Source organism: Drosophila gunungcola (genome assembly GCF_025200985.1).
Source record: "Drosophila gunungcola strain Sukarami chromosome 3L unlocalized genomic scaffold, Dgunungcola_SK_2 000005F, whole genome shotgun sequence".
NCBI classification, from domain to species: domain Eukaryota; kingdom Metazoa; phylum Arthropoda; class Insecta; order Diptera; family Drosophilidae; genus Drosophila; species Drosophila gunungcola.
In genome coordinates, this window is record NW_026453180.1 from 1494220 (window position 1) to 1508809 (window position 14590).

Sequence of the window (14590 nt, forward strand, 5' to 3'; positions counted from 1 at the left end):
TATTTGGATCCAAATATTCATTTTTTGAATAACGAAATTTTATAAATAAAGTAATTAATATGTAATGTAATATGTTGCTACGTGCTAATTTTGTTTCATGGCATGCCAAACAATTCAATATTGTTCAAACAAATAATTTGTGTACACCAAAGAAAAATTTCACAAGCAATTCTTATTTTAATGCAAACAAAAAAACCAATAAAAAACAAAAAAAATACATTTTGCTATATATATATAGAATATGGTGACTTTTTTTTAAATATGTTCAACTGCGGAACTGGTTCCATTGGCTCATACCTGAGGAGCCATTCACAACGAGACGGCAATAATAAACAGCTGACGCTGATGTGCGACGTTGCCCAACACTGCCCATGCAGATATCGTCGCAAAAACAGAGGGTCGGTGCAAAAGAAGAGGGATTTTATTTTGATTTCGTCTAGCAATTAAGTAATGGCCGGACTCCTTCACCTGACCAAGCATTGCAGCATCCATTTACCCGCTCACCTGGGACGCGCGAAATGCTACTCGCTCGCCAAGGGAACACACGTGCAGGCCAGAGTGGTGAGTACTCCTGCGACCGGGTCTAGAGACCTATTTCAAGGCCACATGCCAGACTATCTAGACTAGATTACGATTTCGTAATTAGGCGTAAATACGCAATGAATTGGCGATTTAAATGCGTGGAAATTACCACCAATAAGTGGGGCGGAGCAGTCTGCGTGTGCGTTGTTTTGGTCCTTTTCCCCCATTTACCTAAGATTAATTTCAACCTAATGCTTGGCTTATTTCGTTGCAGCAAGCATAGATAAATAGATATATAGACCAAAACAGCGCACACACAGACTAGAAGGATTCACGGGGATCGGCAATAATGGGTCGCACTCAGCGTCTACGTCTTCAGAGGGCCCAGCAGAAACCAGCAGAGGATTACACCAGCTCCCTGCAGAATCTCTACGTTCACCTACACTCCCTCGGCTGGCGAAACCACACTCATCTTTCCGCAAAGAACTATCCAGAGACTGGCAGAGGATTGTGCTCGAAACAGGACACCTTCTCGCCAGAGGATGAGCTCATTCGTCTACCAGTTGGTTGCCTTATAACCATAGCCACACTAGAATCGGATAATGAATTCAAAAGTCTCTTTAACAAGGACCTATTCGACAAGGATGCCAGGATTTCGTTTCATGCCTTGGTAGCCTGTTATCTTATGTACCTCAAGCACCTGCAGGATTGCTCTAAAACCTCTGGTTACGCTGCCTATTTGGACACCCTGCCCAGCAGCTACTCCACTCCCTATTTCTGTGCCATACCCGAACTTCAGTGTCTGCCAGAATCCCTGCTAGAGCGAACTGTGGCTCAGAACCGTCAAATACGACGATACTACGAAATAATCAAGAATCTGGCGGGTTTGCTCAACTGCGATGGCTGTGGGAAGAGCTATGACCGGGAGATTTGGACACTAGCCGAATACAAATGGGCATACTTCAGCGTAAACACCAGAAGCGTTTACCTCAGTTCCCGGTTTCTGAAAAGGCAGAGCAATCACTTTCAGACTCTAATCAATGGCGACACCAATATGGCATTGGCTCCGTTCCTGGACCTCTTCAACCACTCCGATGGTGTGCAAACCACGGCAGAGATTCACGGCCAAGATTACGTGCTGACATTGAAATCCTTGCCTCTTGCCAAAACCAAAACCTATGAACAATTGTTCATCAGCTACGGTGCTCTGCCCAACTTTAAGCTTTTAACGGAGTATGGTTTTTGGTTGAAAGAAAATAAGCATGATTATTTTGATTTCTCTCTGCTGGACATTGAGCACATGATTAAGCATAACAAGGAGCTAGCCACGCAGACCTTCCACCGGAACATCTTCAAATTTATAAGGGAGCATAATCTGCACGATCAGATGTTCGTCCACATCGACGATGGCTGTTCGCACAATTTAAGGGTGGTGCTGCACCTAATCTTCAAGCAGCAGGCCTACTTCCCCAACATACTTAACCAAATTGCCTTCGGTGACGCCGAACAGTTCGAGGATGTGCAGCCGGAGCTGTCCTATCTGGTGGCCTACAAAATAAAGGAGTACGAGATCTTTGTGGGAGAGCTGGATAAACTTCCAAAGCTGACGGAGAGTGGATCGGTGGCACGGTCTTACCTGCAGGAGTGCATTCGCTATCTGGCTAAATTTCAGTTGACGCATCCAGCAGAATAGATTGTAATCTATATTGAGCTTAGATTTTAAATCAGTACAAAGCATTTTTTCTATTTTTGATATTTCAGGGATTGTTAATATAAAAATATCTGATTAATTTAAATTTTTATACATTTTTAATGCCTTAAAATTGAAAAAAATAAAGTTAAATGATGTTTTCTATGTTGAGATTAGATTTAAAATCAGTATAAAGCATTTTATATTATTGATATTTCAAAGATCGTCAAAATAATAATAGGTAATTTTAGGGCATTTATAAAAAGATTTATTTTTTTTTAAATGCCTTAAAATTAAAATAAAAAAATTAGATTAATGAAATATTCTGTGAGTCATCTATCGAAAAACTGTTAACATCAGAACAAATCAATTACATTTTAAATTACTTAAAATTCAAGAAGCCAGTTAAAATTATAAAATGTTCTTTAAGACATTAAATTTAGAAGCCCAGCAAACATTGTTTATTTTTTTTAATAAATCCCAGAAAATAATAATCAAAAATTGTTTATTAAATCGAATTTAAATTATGACCTTTCAGCTGTACTCTTCTTTGGCCAAGGTTGATGATCAGGGTAGCGGCGATGTCAAGCGGAAGAAAATAACCCCTTTTACGCCCACGCCGGGCAGTAAATTACTGGGTGGCGTGTTTGGAAAGAAGGCCAAAGGTAGGTTCCCAAGGAAAGGTCCAATAACCAATGCCGGACTTCCCGTAACTAACAGAGCACTCCTGCTGATCGGCAGGTTTTTCATTGTATTGTTTGGTACTAGCCACTCACGCTTTTTTCTATTGACTAACCCAAAATTGATTTTGTTTTGTGGACCGAGTTCCGAGTTTTGTTATTCAAGTCGGTCAATGCCCGTTCGTTTGTTTGTTTGTTTGTGCGCTTGTTGTGTTGAGCGCCTGTCTCTGAATTTTGCTGCAACCAAGTGAATTCAATACAGGTGGAGCCCCAGCAGCAGCGGCAGCAAAAACAACAAAGCTACAGCGGCAGCGACTTTACCGCCCACAACAACAGCAATCACGACAATGTCATGTTCATATAGGGGGCGGCAGCGATGGTGGCTCGGGATTGGGCAAGCTGGACGCACCGGAGGTCACCTCCAAGGATATGCTGCGCGCCATGATGGCCTACATCTGGCCCAAAGAGGATCCACTAGTGCGGAAGCGGTAAGGCAATTTGATTAACAAACTTAATGTTTTAAACTGGGTCCTTAAAGTCAAATTTTTGATACCCACAGAATACTATTCTACTGAGCTTAACAAAATGTGGGGTATTATAACTAAAATAAAAGACACGTAAACTATTTAGTTTTTTGGACATGTTTAAAAAAAATGTGTACAAAACACATACACAATCGAGTACTATATAATTTTCTATTTGTACATCATTGTCACAGAAATAATGCATACTCCATATTTAGTTAAAGACATAACAAGCACAGGTGGAATAGTATATTGTTTGTTTAGAAGTTTCATGCTCGAAACATATACATATTAATATGTAATGCCTTACAAAGCCGGGTTTTAATTATTGAATCATTTCCGTAATTGAAAGAGTGGGCATTTCCCTGGGTCTATTGGCTGGCTCCAAACTGCTGACCGTCTGCGTGCCCTTCCTGTTCAAAGGAGCCGTGGACACGATGACAACGCTGAACATGGACACCGCCCCGGATGCAGTGCTCTCCGCAGCCACAGCCATGATGCTGGGATGTAAGTCTACTCTTTGACTTGAGTTTCTAAATAAATATTAAACAAATGATGCTTTTAGATGGCATTGCTAGAGCCAGTGCAGCGGGCTTCAACGAGCTGCGCAATGCGGTGTTTGCCAAGGTGGCCCATCATTCGATCAGAAAGATCGCCAGCAATGTGTTCCTTCATTTGCACAATTTGGACCTTGCTTTCCACCTGAACAAGCAGACTGGAGCTCTGTCGAAGACCATTGATCGAGGATCGAGGGGCATCAACTTTGTACTCTCCGCCATGGTGTTCAACATAGTGCCCACAATCTTCGAGCTGGCTCTGGTGTCCAGCATCCTGGGAGTGAAGTGTGGTCTGGCCTTCGCCGGTGTGAGCATGGGTTGCGTGGGCATATATGCCGCCTACACTCTCAGTGTGACCCAATGGCGCACCCAATTCCGCGTCTACATGAACCAGGCGGAGAACGAGGCTGGGAACAAGGCCGTGGATTCGCTGATCAACTACGAGACGGTCAAGTATTTCAACAACGAAAAGTACGAGGCTGGCTGCTACAACGAGGTGCTGAAAAAGTACGAGACGGCTAGCCTGAAGACGAGCTCCAGCTTGGCATTGCTAAACTTCGGGCAGAACGCCATTTTCAGCAGTGCCCTTAGTCTAATCATGGTGCTGGCCGCCAAGGAGATTGCCCAGGGAAACATGACAGTGGGTGACTTGGTGATGGTGAATGCCCTGCTCTTCCAACTCTCTATACCCCTTGGATTCTTGGGCAGTGTGTACCGCGAGGTGCGTCAGGCTCTGCTCGATATGCAGGCCATGTTCACGCTGATGAATGTGGATAGCAGTATACAGACGGCATCGACTGCCCAGCCCCTGTTCGTGGACACCAGCAACTCGTCCATCGAGTTCCGCAACGTGAGCTTCGAGTATGAGCCGGGCAAGCCCATTTTCCGTGACCTCTCCTTCACCATTCCCGCCGGCAAGAATGTGGCCATTGTGGGCGGCTCTGGCTCAGGGAAATCCTCCATGGTGCGCCTGCTCTTCCGTTTCTTTGAGCCCAATTCGGGTAAAGTGTTGATCGGCGGGCAGGATATCAGCGCCGTGGATTTGGATAGTCTTCGCAAGGTAATTGCCGTCGTGCCGCAGGATTCGGTACTGTTCCACAACACAATAGAGCACAATATCCACTATGGCAATCTGAGCAAGTCGCATGCGGAGGTGGAGAACGCAGCCCGGATGGCGGATTTGCATGACTCTATCATGAGCTGGCCGGCACAGTACTCCACTCAGGTGGGCGAGCGAGGATTGAAGCTGTCGGGAGGCGAGAAGCAACGCGTGGCCATCGCCAGGGCCATATTAAAGAACACACCCATCCTGATCTTCGACGAGGCTACCAGCAGTCTGGACTCCATCACAGAGCATGTGAGTTTATGGTGCTGAAAACAGGATCTATAAACTGACTAATGTTGTCTTCATTTTACAGAACATTCTGCAGGCTTTGACCCGCGCCACATCCGGTCGCACCAGCATTTGCATTGCCCACCGCCTCTCCACGGTCAAGGATGCGGATGAGATCCTGGTCCTGGAGAATGGCCGCGTGGGCGAACGTGGCACCCATCCGGAGCTGCTAAGGCAAAATGGGTTATATGCCCGCCTGTGGGAAACGCAGACCCAGCAGTTTGACCCCAGTCGAGAAATCAAGGAGGAAAAGTCACGGGGCGTGGCGTAGACGAGGCTCGTACCCTATCTATGTGTTTGTTCCAATGTTATAACACCCCTCCCCTTCGTTTCGCCCTCCCTAAGACCCACTAAATTCACCGTAGAATCTTCCCTTCTCCGGAGATTCGCTATTCATAGGTTTAAAGTATCATTGTGACCCTTGTAAATACAGTTGTAGATATGCGATAAGAGAAATGGCAGGGGATGTAGTACAATATGGAACATTTATTATCAGTTTTATCACCCATACATTCGGTTATATCGCTCTGTTTCGGTTTTCACGGTTTAGGTATTCGATTGGTAGTATTTTTTTTTTTATTTCCGCATTTTCAAACAATACATTTTGTCACAACTCTGTTAGATTATTAAATGCAATTATTTCTGTATAGATTTATGCTTTAGAAGTGGAATACGGATTTAAATTCACACAAAGACATTCCTTGAGTAAACCAAATTATGACCCTTTAAGCACTTTTAATGTGATAAGGTTTTAAAAGAGAATTCCACATTTTTGGCCAGCTTTTTTAGCAATAAATAGATTTTGTCACAATTTTGTAAGATTATTAATTGAAAACAATACTGGAAATATTTATGATCGGAAAAATGGAATTAGGATTGGGGGTTTGTGTATTTTAAATCGCTTACATTTTATGTAAATTGTAAAGTTCTCACAAACATGGTCCATAAAATTACTTTTTAAAGATTTATATAGAAAATGTTCTTAGACTATACAGCATCCATTTAGTATACTTTCAAAATGATTAGTCATCTTTAAAATATACCTCTTTTATTTAGTGTACTTTGAAAATGATTAAATATCTTTGAGATTTTTGATTGATCTGTATAGAAAATGTTTCTAAAATATACATCTTCAATCTAAAGCACTTTCAAAATGATTAGTCTTTGGAGGATATAGTACTAAATACTGCGTTTCGCTAATAAAAGTAAATGAGGACCAAGTGAAAATCGAAACAGTTGCGATAGTAAGCCTAAGCCCTCACATTCAATCTCAATCTCTCTCCCGCGCTGCCAGCGGAATGGGCACTCCGTAGATCAAGTACAGCAGACAGTTGCCAATGTGGCCCAGAAACTGTTGGTAGTTGGTCACTCGATGCTGGAACTCCTGCCACAGTGGCAGTATGGAACGCTCCTCCTTTTCCTCCAGCTTATCAGCATCTATCGTGATGCCCTGCTCCAGCATCGTTTTGTTTGTATACGTAAAAAGATAGGAGGCTGGTTTCTGCCCAATGGTGGTCACCAAATGGGTGATGTTGCTCTCGAGGCCGATGCTCTTACCGGCGGTCAGGAAGTAGGGCTCCAGATCCCTCTCGTTCCTGTACCGCACATTGCCCTCCAGGATGGTTAATGTGCAATTGATGAGGTCCGGTGAGATAAAGTTCGTAAGCGTAAGTCCGGGGAAATCAGCCACAAAGATCACGTCGGAGTAGTTGTTCCAGGCCAGCACCTCAGTCTCGATGGTTCGCAGCTTGGGACGCATGTGGTTCAACTCGTTGAGCAGCGGCAGTGACCAGGAGGTGCTCTCAAAGGGTGACCAATTGGCCCGGAGCAAATTCACACGCGGATCGAAGGAGCGCTGCTGGAAGCGACCATTCATGGAGCACCAGATGTCGAAGTAGATGGATATGTTTTTGGCCATCTCCGGTTGAGACACCCGGATATTTTCCTCTATACACCTGGCATACTGCACAGCCATGTCAGCGTACTTCGTCCAGCGATCGTATTCCGTGAAAGCATACGGATTTAAGTTGTGCACCTGGCCGCTCTCATTCTCCACCACCTGGATGGAGGTCTGCAGCGTATCGTACGAGTGCACCATCATGTCCCAGGAGTAGCCGTACAGTCCATTCGTCCAGTTGTTATAGCCCTTGGTGATGAAGTGCGAGTAGGGCAGGAAGAGCTGCAGCCCACAGTAGCCGAGGATGAGGCAAGTGCGCACTCTGGCCAGGATTCCCAACTGGGGCACCTCCTTCGACGCATCGGGTGGTTGAGGAAGCGATGTTTTTGGCCCACCACTTATCCTCCTGGGCCAGTCGAAGCTGAAGAAAAGCGGCACCTCCGCCAGACACACCCAGGGAAACATGCCTGTTGGGTAAGTTCAGTTGGTTATTGATTTTTTGGTTTGCCTATATAGATATAATAGATATTGACTTAAAGCTGTGAAAATAGATTTTTGGTTATGCAATTTGAACGAGTTTCCACTGATAAATCTATTATTATTTTTAACTTTCGTTTCAACGACCAATAACAAAGAATTACTAAATTAAATGTCCCTGTGCAGTTGTACCCTCTGACTTAGAAAATCCGTATAAATTAGATTTACCGGCGGATTCTTGAATTCAATAGCTTATTGGCTATGGTATATATGGTACCATAAAAAAAATTGTAAAACGTAAAAAAAATGCACCGAAAAACCAAACTTTCAACTCTGCATTAATTTGGTAGTAGGCTGAGGAAAATAATAAGAGGAATGATTTAGGTTATATACAAGTCTTAGGACAGTAAACACAATAAGCGACAATTTCAAAGGGTGTTTAACCTCTCCTTAATAACTCACCTATAACAAACAGTCGAGAGTTCATTAGATGAAAGCTGAGCATGAAAGGAGTGACCAGAAGGCGCGTCTTCTCAATGGTCATGAAAAAGGCGATGGACAGGTCAAAAAAGGCGGTGAACCAGTGCACGATTAGAAGGTCAATCAGGTCGGGATCAATCACTTGGCGGAATGGAGCGAAGACCCAGTGATGGCTGAGATTGGACATCGCATAACCCGATAGCCACTCTAGGGAGAACTTTTTAAGTCCTGCATACATGTACAGCACAAAAAATTGAAATTTGATAATGAAGTAGTTCCAATAGGGTATACAGCGACTTCTCCGGGGATTTAGCCAGTTGTCCAGCGAGCTGAAAGTTAGAAAACAAATATATTTAATATAATGACTAATTCAAGTTCTCTGTGGGTAGAAAGCATACAACATTTTATGATCATTTAGTTTTATTTCATGCTTACCAGTAGCATTCCGCCTGGGTGAAGAGCAGCAATATTCCCACCAGACCGAATAGATAGCTGTGGTTGTTCCACGTCGGCTTGTCCAGCAGGAATATATACCAATAGGCCACCAGGAAGGCCAGGCAGCTGATCCTGAATCGATAGCCCAGCATAATGCCCCATGCCCCCAGCCACATGCTCAAGTAGACACAACCCATCAGCGGATAGGCCAATGCCCGCATCCCATTGAAGAGTGGGAAATGGCAGTGCAGTGGTTCTCCAAACCGCACATCCATCTGCCCACCGCCACGTTCCTCTGCGATGTCAATCAGCATAGCTGCGCCATAGAGCAGCCGGAAGATTCCCAAGGCGGATCCGTCCACGGGTCTCTGGAGCCAGCTAGTAAAGTGGGAAAAACTGGAGAAGTTGCTCAGCTCATGGCCTAGGCAATCTCTAAAAAAGTAACTCAGGAGGGAGGAGTTTTTAGTTGAATCATCTTCTGTGGGAGGTTTCACTGTTGTGCTAGGAATATCTTTATCCGCATTAGAGAGTTCTGTGGCACTGGATTTCGTAGGCAGCTTTCGTTTGGAGTTGGCCATTGTACTTATCCTGAAAATAATTTTTACGAGAAAATTCACATTTAATATAATGATTATTTCGGGACATTTGTGGCAAGAAAGCCTTCGTTTTATGATTATTTATTTATTGTTTATCTTCAAAAGACTTTAGGAGAACTCAAACTAAATTCAATCCTTATTCAGTCATATAGTTCCCAAAACGCAAATATCAATAGGTTTTTTTTTTTTATATATTCGTTAATTAAAGTGATGAGTGGATTGGAAATTAATAATTATTTTCATATGGAAGACTTAAGAACTGGACTTTAAGCTCAACTCACATTAATTTCAATACAGTTTCCAAAACCCAAACAAAAATCTACACTTCTTTGGTTTTTAATTTTTTTGTAGAATTTATTGAAAAAGGTTGACATAAATACATGCATGCATATTGTTGTATACTAAATATATAATATATGTGTTTTACATTTCGTTTGCTGACTCTTGCGTAAATATCTACGGTTCTGTTCGGATCGCTGGCGTGTGGAGCCCACGGAAAATATTGCTGTCGGATTGGTGTAAAAAAATATATCAATTACGAAATGTACATGTACATCCATTATACTCGGTCATTGAGTTATTATTGCAACGGATTTGCCCAGCTTCGTTTCGTTTCGTTTAGTTTCGAATCCTGTCCGTGTGTGGAACGTGTTGTGTGGTAAACTGCCATTGGGGTTACCCAGACCCATGTCATAAGGCATAAGAGTAGTACCCCCTTAGTCGAAAACGCAAAAACAAATAGAAATACATATACTTTCGATCTGAATTTGAATGGGTCTAGCTGCTGACCAGTGTCCTGTGCAGTGGTTCGCAAAATGTCCAAACGTTTTTGGGAACAGGAACAAGCTTTGAAAATGCCTCAAACTACATACATATACGAATACAATATAAGCCGTCGTCTGCTTGAATATACGATTTCATATTGGTTACGGTTAAGTACTTAATGTGATAGGTAATCGCACACGCGTCGTAATAAAATTTCAATCGATTTGGTTTAAAAGTATAACGATCTGGGCTCGAAGCTCCCAGGAAATCAGTTTGGAAAATCAAAAAGGGAATCTCAGTGACTGGTTGGTAAATGGTTTAAATACGCGCCTGAATAATCGTTTTTTCGGTGTGTGTGTTTGAGTGTGTGGCTTTTTTAAGTACGTTTAGCTTGGATTTCTCTTAGGTTTCTCGTTTGGTTTTCAGTTTTTTACTTTAATTTAAGAACGACAGTTATGCATAAATGACTAATATTTTTGCTTCACATCTATTTTACTTGTGAGTTTTTGCCATTAAAATACTTTTTGGTTTCTTTATCGATTTCATTTACGTTATTTACGCAACGCTAAAACATTTTAAAATGCATTTTCAAAGTTAATTCAATAAATATTCTTGTTTGTTTTCCATTATATAGGTTCTGTAAGCTTTTAAAGATCTAGACAATTTTTTCTCGAGTGTCGAAAATTAGCATACAAATGGGGGTGGGGGGCACAAAGTTGCTCCTCCTCCTCCTCCGCCTGCTGCAGCTCCATTATCGCCCAAAGGAAAGTGTAGTGGCAGTCGCCGGATAGCAACCCCTTGATGCAGTTCCTCCTCCTCCTGCTTCTGCTTCTGCTTCTGCTTCTATTCGTTTATCCTCTCCCTGCGCAGGCGCACTCCCCTCCTTTGGGTACTTCATCTCCAGCTGCTGCTCCAGCTCCTGCTCCAGCACCTCCTCCTCCTCTTACTGCTTCACCCTCGCCCGGTCACCGCTATCCCGGCCGCCGGGCCCGTCCCTCTAGAGGCGGTTCTGGTTCAGCTGGGACCGCGGAGTGAAGGGGCTGACCATCACGCCGCTGGGCCAGATGGCCTCGTTGAAGAGCTCGTTGAAGCGGTAGTCCGGTATGGAGATCTTGAACTTGCAATACGACAACTGCGACAGGTTGGCATCGTTCTTCACCAGCTTGGTGCACTTCACCAGGTTCTTGTTGATCTTCAGCTCCTCGGCCAGATGATCGATCACATCCTCCTCGCTGGTGTTGGTGGCAAACTTGCCCACCTGCACCCATCTGCCGTAGTCGCAGACCACCTGCAATCGATCCGAATTGCAGTTGTTTCCGACCACAATCAGGTTGTTCTGCTGCGGATGCTTCTTGCCATCCAGTCCGCCGCCCAGACCGCCAGCACCAGCCACTCCGCCGGCGGCGGCCGCGGCGCCCAGTGCCTGGAGCGGCTGATTGCCGAACTGGAAGTACTGCTGGTACATCCGGCCCTGGATCTGGTTGACCCCGTTGCACACCTTGTTCACCTTCTCCTCGATGGTGTGCAACTTGGCGGCGAAGGCGCGCGGGGATTGATTCTTGCACTCGTCGCAGTGGAACGATATCATCGGGTTCTTTTGGATCGCCTCGAAGACGGCATCGTCGATATTGACGCACGTGCGGTGGAACCTCCTCCGGCAGTCCTCGCCACTGCATCCGATGCTTGTGGCGGCCGCCTCCTTGGCGGCGATCGATTTTTTGCATTTCGGGCAGTTGTTGTTGTCGGCCATGGTGACTCTGACTCTGGTTCTGACTCTGATTCTGAATCTGATTTCAATTCCAAATCAGGATTCTCGATGCTAATTTATTTTTTTTTTAACTTTACGTGTGAGCCGCAGACGGAAAGAGAATTCGATTCGAACTTCCAGGAAAAACACACACACACAGTGGAGTCACAGTCACAGCAGTATACAGTATATACACTAAACACGGCGCAGCAACAATAACAATGCGAGAAATTCGAGCGAAAGTCGTCGCCTCCTCTCTCTCCGCTCCACCCTCTGTTTTTCCAGTTAGTTGCTGTGTGTGTGTGCGGGAACGGGAAGAGTGCTGAAATCGGGAAAGAGAAAAATCGTAGGCGACCGAAAACTTGACAACCGTACGCTCCGAAATTTGCAGAGTGACTGTGCTGTTCTCTGCTGCTGATTACGTTCCGATTCGGATTCGGATTCGGAATACGAACACAACCCCCGAGAAATTAAAGCTGCCACGTCAGGGGTGGTTTTAACCACTTTTTCGCCATATGATTGACCTGACAACCAGTATTTACCCTCCCTATCCTGACTGCACTGGGGCCCATATGCACGACTTATTAAGTTTCGTAGTGTTGAAAAACGATGAGGGGTAAGTTTAAAAAGGATATGTTAAACCTTTACGGTTCTTTTTTCTTAAAAAATAAAGAAGAATACTGTTGCTAGAGTAGAAAATTATATTAATAAAATGTTTCCGAATTGCCTGTTAAAATCGTTTTAAAAAACTCTAATTTAAAACTATTTTTAATAATTTATTTTAAAAATAGTACAATTTTGTGTAAAATATTTAAAATGTATCTATCTTCAGATTTATTATAAATGAAAACGATTGGCTTAACGATTATATTAGAATATATAGTCTATTATATTTATAAATTGCAATTTTAGGAATGGGAGTTAAAAAAAGTTTAAAATTACGAAATATTGCCAAAAATTTGAATAACAATATGTTGGCTTATAGCAATATGTTTAAACTTTACCCTCTAAAATTCAGTTTCAGTTTTTGTATTGAAGATTGTCAAGATTCATCAGATAAACTTATATATGATAATGTTTATTAAATTTTCTATCATAAAAAACCTATTTTTTGCTGTAGTTTAGACTTTGTTTTACAAACACGACACCTGCAAGTTTTTAAAAGATTGTTTATTTGAAATATTTTTGATGATTAACTTTTTACTTTGGTTGTCGTTGAATAACAATGCTACTTGATAAATTACACTTTAAACTTATCGGTGATTTTTTTGAAAATATACAACATAAAAATTTTTGTAAGACTTTTACTTACCTTTTTATGTTACGGCCAATAAATATGAAATGGGGTCAGCTTTAAATATAACAAGTGCGATTTCAATCCGCTTTCTTATCTCACAATTGCTTTACAAAGCAACAAATCAATTTCACACCCGCAATTTGTTGCACTTAACCCCGTTATTGGAGCCGTTATCCTGCGGTTTGCTCCCTGGAGCCTTAAAACTGCAGAGGGCAGAGTGCAACTTGCAACAGTTGGCCGTTTTCCGGATTAAACTTTCACCTCGCGGACACAGCGACTGGGAAAAGGGAATCGCGAGCAACACGGTCCGCCAACTGAGGCTGTGCGCAATAGCTGCGCCGTATTTATACGCCACTCTGCTCCACTCAGAGATGTGTCCGTATCCCTGTCCCTGTCCCCGTCCGTATCCGTGTCCCTTTTCCCGTAATCCTTGGTGCCGCAGAGGGGGAAGAGGACGAAGTGTTGTGAGCGGTGGTGGGGGTGTTTGCGCATGTCCTTGCCGGGAAATGGCGACGAAGTTAATAACAATAAACAAGTAAATTTCCTTTGACCAAGTGTTACGACATTAAGATTACCAGGGAAATGGGCTCATAGGATGATAATAAAAATTTGTGCATAATTTTTTTTTATTTCATAAACAAATACATTTTTTTTAATTATTTCAAGTAATATGTATGTTTGGACATTTTTTTGGGCCTAAGTCAAGTGTTACAACATTCAAATTAAAAAATGAAAATATAATTTTTTTTTTAAATTAAATTCGACAATATGATTTTTAACCATTTTTTGGAGTAATATGCTTAAACCAATTTTGGGAGCTAGGAATACCAAAAAATGTTCAAAAAAATAGTGCTACAAATTCTTCTGAAACCCAAGCAACCAAACACCTTATTCTGTGCGTATAAATAACATTTAACTTTTTTGTTTAAATGTGTTTAATATTTTGGTACTAGCCAGTTAATTACGTTGCATAATAAATCTTAAAATTATCTTAGTTTGTTAAAAACCATAATACCCTAGTCAATATTTAAAGGGTAAATGGCAGGAAAAATGCAAATAAAATTTGCAGGTGTTGCGGCAGCAGCTGGGCTCTTTGTCTCTTTGCAGCTGTTTTTGCTTGCCACCCGCCTCCAGGATTTGGCTGGCGGACACCTTTGGTAATTGGGTTTCATTAAGTGCTCGTCGCTGGCACCGGAATCGGGAATGGTGGCATCGAAGGGGGGAGGTGCTTCTCCCGTTTCCTTTGTGGGGCCCTTGTTAGCATTGCTCCAATTTCACCATCGCCTGCATTGTCAATAGATTTTAATCAGGTGTGGCAAGTGTGGTAAACAGGCGCCCCTTGCTCGCACCTTTTGCCTGATTTAAATCTAGGCTTCCCATTATCCTGTTTGCACCTTGTCACCGTCCCAATTGTTGTTTATGTAGCCACGTGTGTGCGGACACCATGGCGAATGCGTATTCCTCTTCTGGAGTCAAGTGCGCAACTTGGCTAGCTGAGCTGGCTCACCTAAATAGTATGCTATAGTTTGT

At 42.9% G+C, this 14590-nt stretch overlaps 4 protein-coding genes across 6 annotated transcripts; 2 read left to right on the top strand and 2 right to left on the bottom strand.

Moving 5' to 3' along the window:
• The first annotated feature begins 419 nt into the window (after positions 1 to 419).
• LOC128259236 (SET domain-containing protein 4) lies at positions 420 to 2316 on the top strand. Its single transcript, XM_052991494.1, has 2 exons — positions 420 to 561; positions 797 to 2316. The coding sequence occupies exon 2, from the start codon at positions 872 to 874 to the stop codon at positions 2213 to 2215; it is 1344 nt and encodes a 447-aa protein (XP_052847454.1). The 5' UTR covers positions 420 to 561; positions 797 to 871; the 3' UTR covers positions 2216 to 2316.
• On the top strand, positions 420 to 5822 carry LOC128259233 (iron-sulfur clusters transporter ABCB7, mitochondrial). 2 transcript variants are annotated; one of them, XM_052991488.1, is made up of 6 exons: positions 420 to 561; positions 2751 to 2877; positions 3155 to 3380; positions 3769 to 3923; positions 3982 to 5330; positions 5392 to 5822. In XM_052991488.1, the coding sequence occupies exons 1-6, from the start codon at positions 451 to 453 to the stop codon at positions 5635 to 5637; spliced, it is 2214 nt and encodes a 737-aa protein (XP_052847448.1). In that variant the 5' UTR covers positions 420 to 450; the 3' UTR covers positions 5638 to 5822. The 2 variants fall into 2 exon arrangements, with proteins under 2 accessions (XP_052847448.1, XP_052847449.1); XM_052991489.1 differs by having other exon boundaries at positions 3257 to 3380.
• LOC128259234 (vitamin K-dependent gamma-carboxylase) lies at positions 5803 to 13627 on the bottom strand. 2 transcript variants are annotated; one of them, XM_052991490.1, is made up of 4 exons: positions 13076 to 13627; positions 8656 to 9243; positions 8203 to 8549; positions 5803 to 7730 (listed from the first exon to the last, which is right to left on the bottom strand). In XM_052991490.1, exons 2-4 carry the CDS (start codon positions 9231 to 9233, stop codon positions 6637 to 6639), a joined length of 2019 nt encoding a protein of 672 aa, XP_052847450.1. In that variant the 5' UTR covers positions 9234 to 9243; positions 13076 to 13627; the 3' UTR covers positions 5803 to 6636. The 2 variants fall into 2 exon arrangements, with proteins under 2 accessions (XP_052847450.1, XP_052847451.1); XM_052991491.1 differs by lacking the exon at positions 13076 to 13627 and having other exon boundaries at positions 8656 to 9325.
• On the bottom strand, positions 10488 to 12280 carry LOC128259239 (uncharacterized). Its single transcript, XM_052991497.1, has one exon. The coding sequence runs from the start codon at positions 11764 to 11766 to the stop codon at positions 11014 to 11016; it is 753 nt and encodes a 250-aa protein (XP_052847457.1). The 5' UTR covers positions 11767 to 12280; the 3' UTR covers positions 10488 to 11013.
• Positions 13628 to 14590: the final 963 nt, after the last annotated feature.

Excerpts from the sequence above, each read along its gene's own strand:
- LOC128259239 (XM_052991497.1), bottom strand. The coding sequence starts at position 11,766 with ATGGCCGACAACAACAACTGCCCGAAATGCAAAAAATCGATCGCCGCC.
- LOC128259234 (XM_052991490.1), bottom strand. The coding sequence starts at position 9,233 with ATGGCCAACTCCAAACGAAAGCTGCCTACGAAATCCAGTGCCACAGAA. Across the intron at positions 8,550-8,655 it reads ACCCAGGCGGAATGCTACTG|CTCGCTGGACAACTGGCTAA; the intron begins GTAAGCATGAAA and ends TCTAACTTTCAG. Across the intron at positions 7,731-8,202 it reads CTCTCGACTGTTTGTTATAG|GCATGTTTCCCTGGGTGTGT; the intron begins GTGAGTTATTAA and ends CTTACCCAACAG.
- LOC128259233 (XM_052991488.1), top strand. The coding sequence starts at position 451 with ATGGCCGGACTCCTTCACCTGACCAAGCATTGCAGCATCCATTTACCC. Across the intron at positions 562-2,750 it reads CACACGTGCAGGCCAGAGTG|CTGTACTCTTCTTTGGCCAA; the intron begins GTGAGTACTCCT and ends ATGACCTTTCAG. Across the intron at positions 3,924-3,981 it reads CACAGCCATGATGCTGGGAT|ATGGCATTGCTAGAGCCAGT; the intron begins GTAAGTCTACTC and ends TGATGCTTTTAG.
- LOC128259236 (XM_052991494.1), top strand. The coding sequence starts at position 872 with ATGGGTCGCACTCAGCGTCTACGTCTTCAGAGGGCCCAGCAGAAACCA.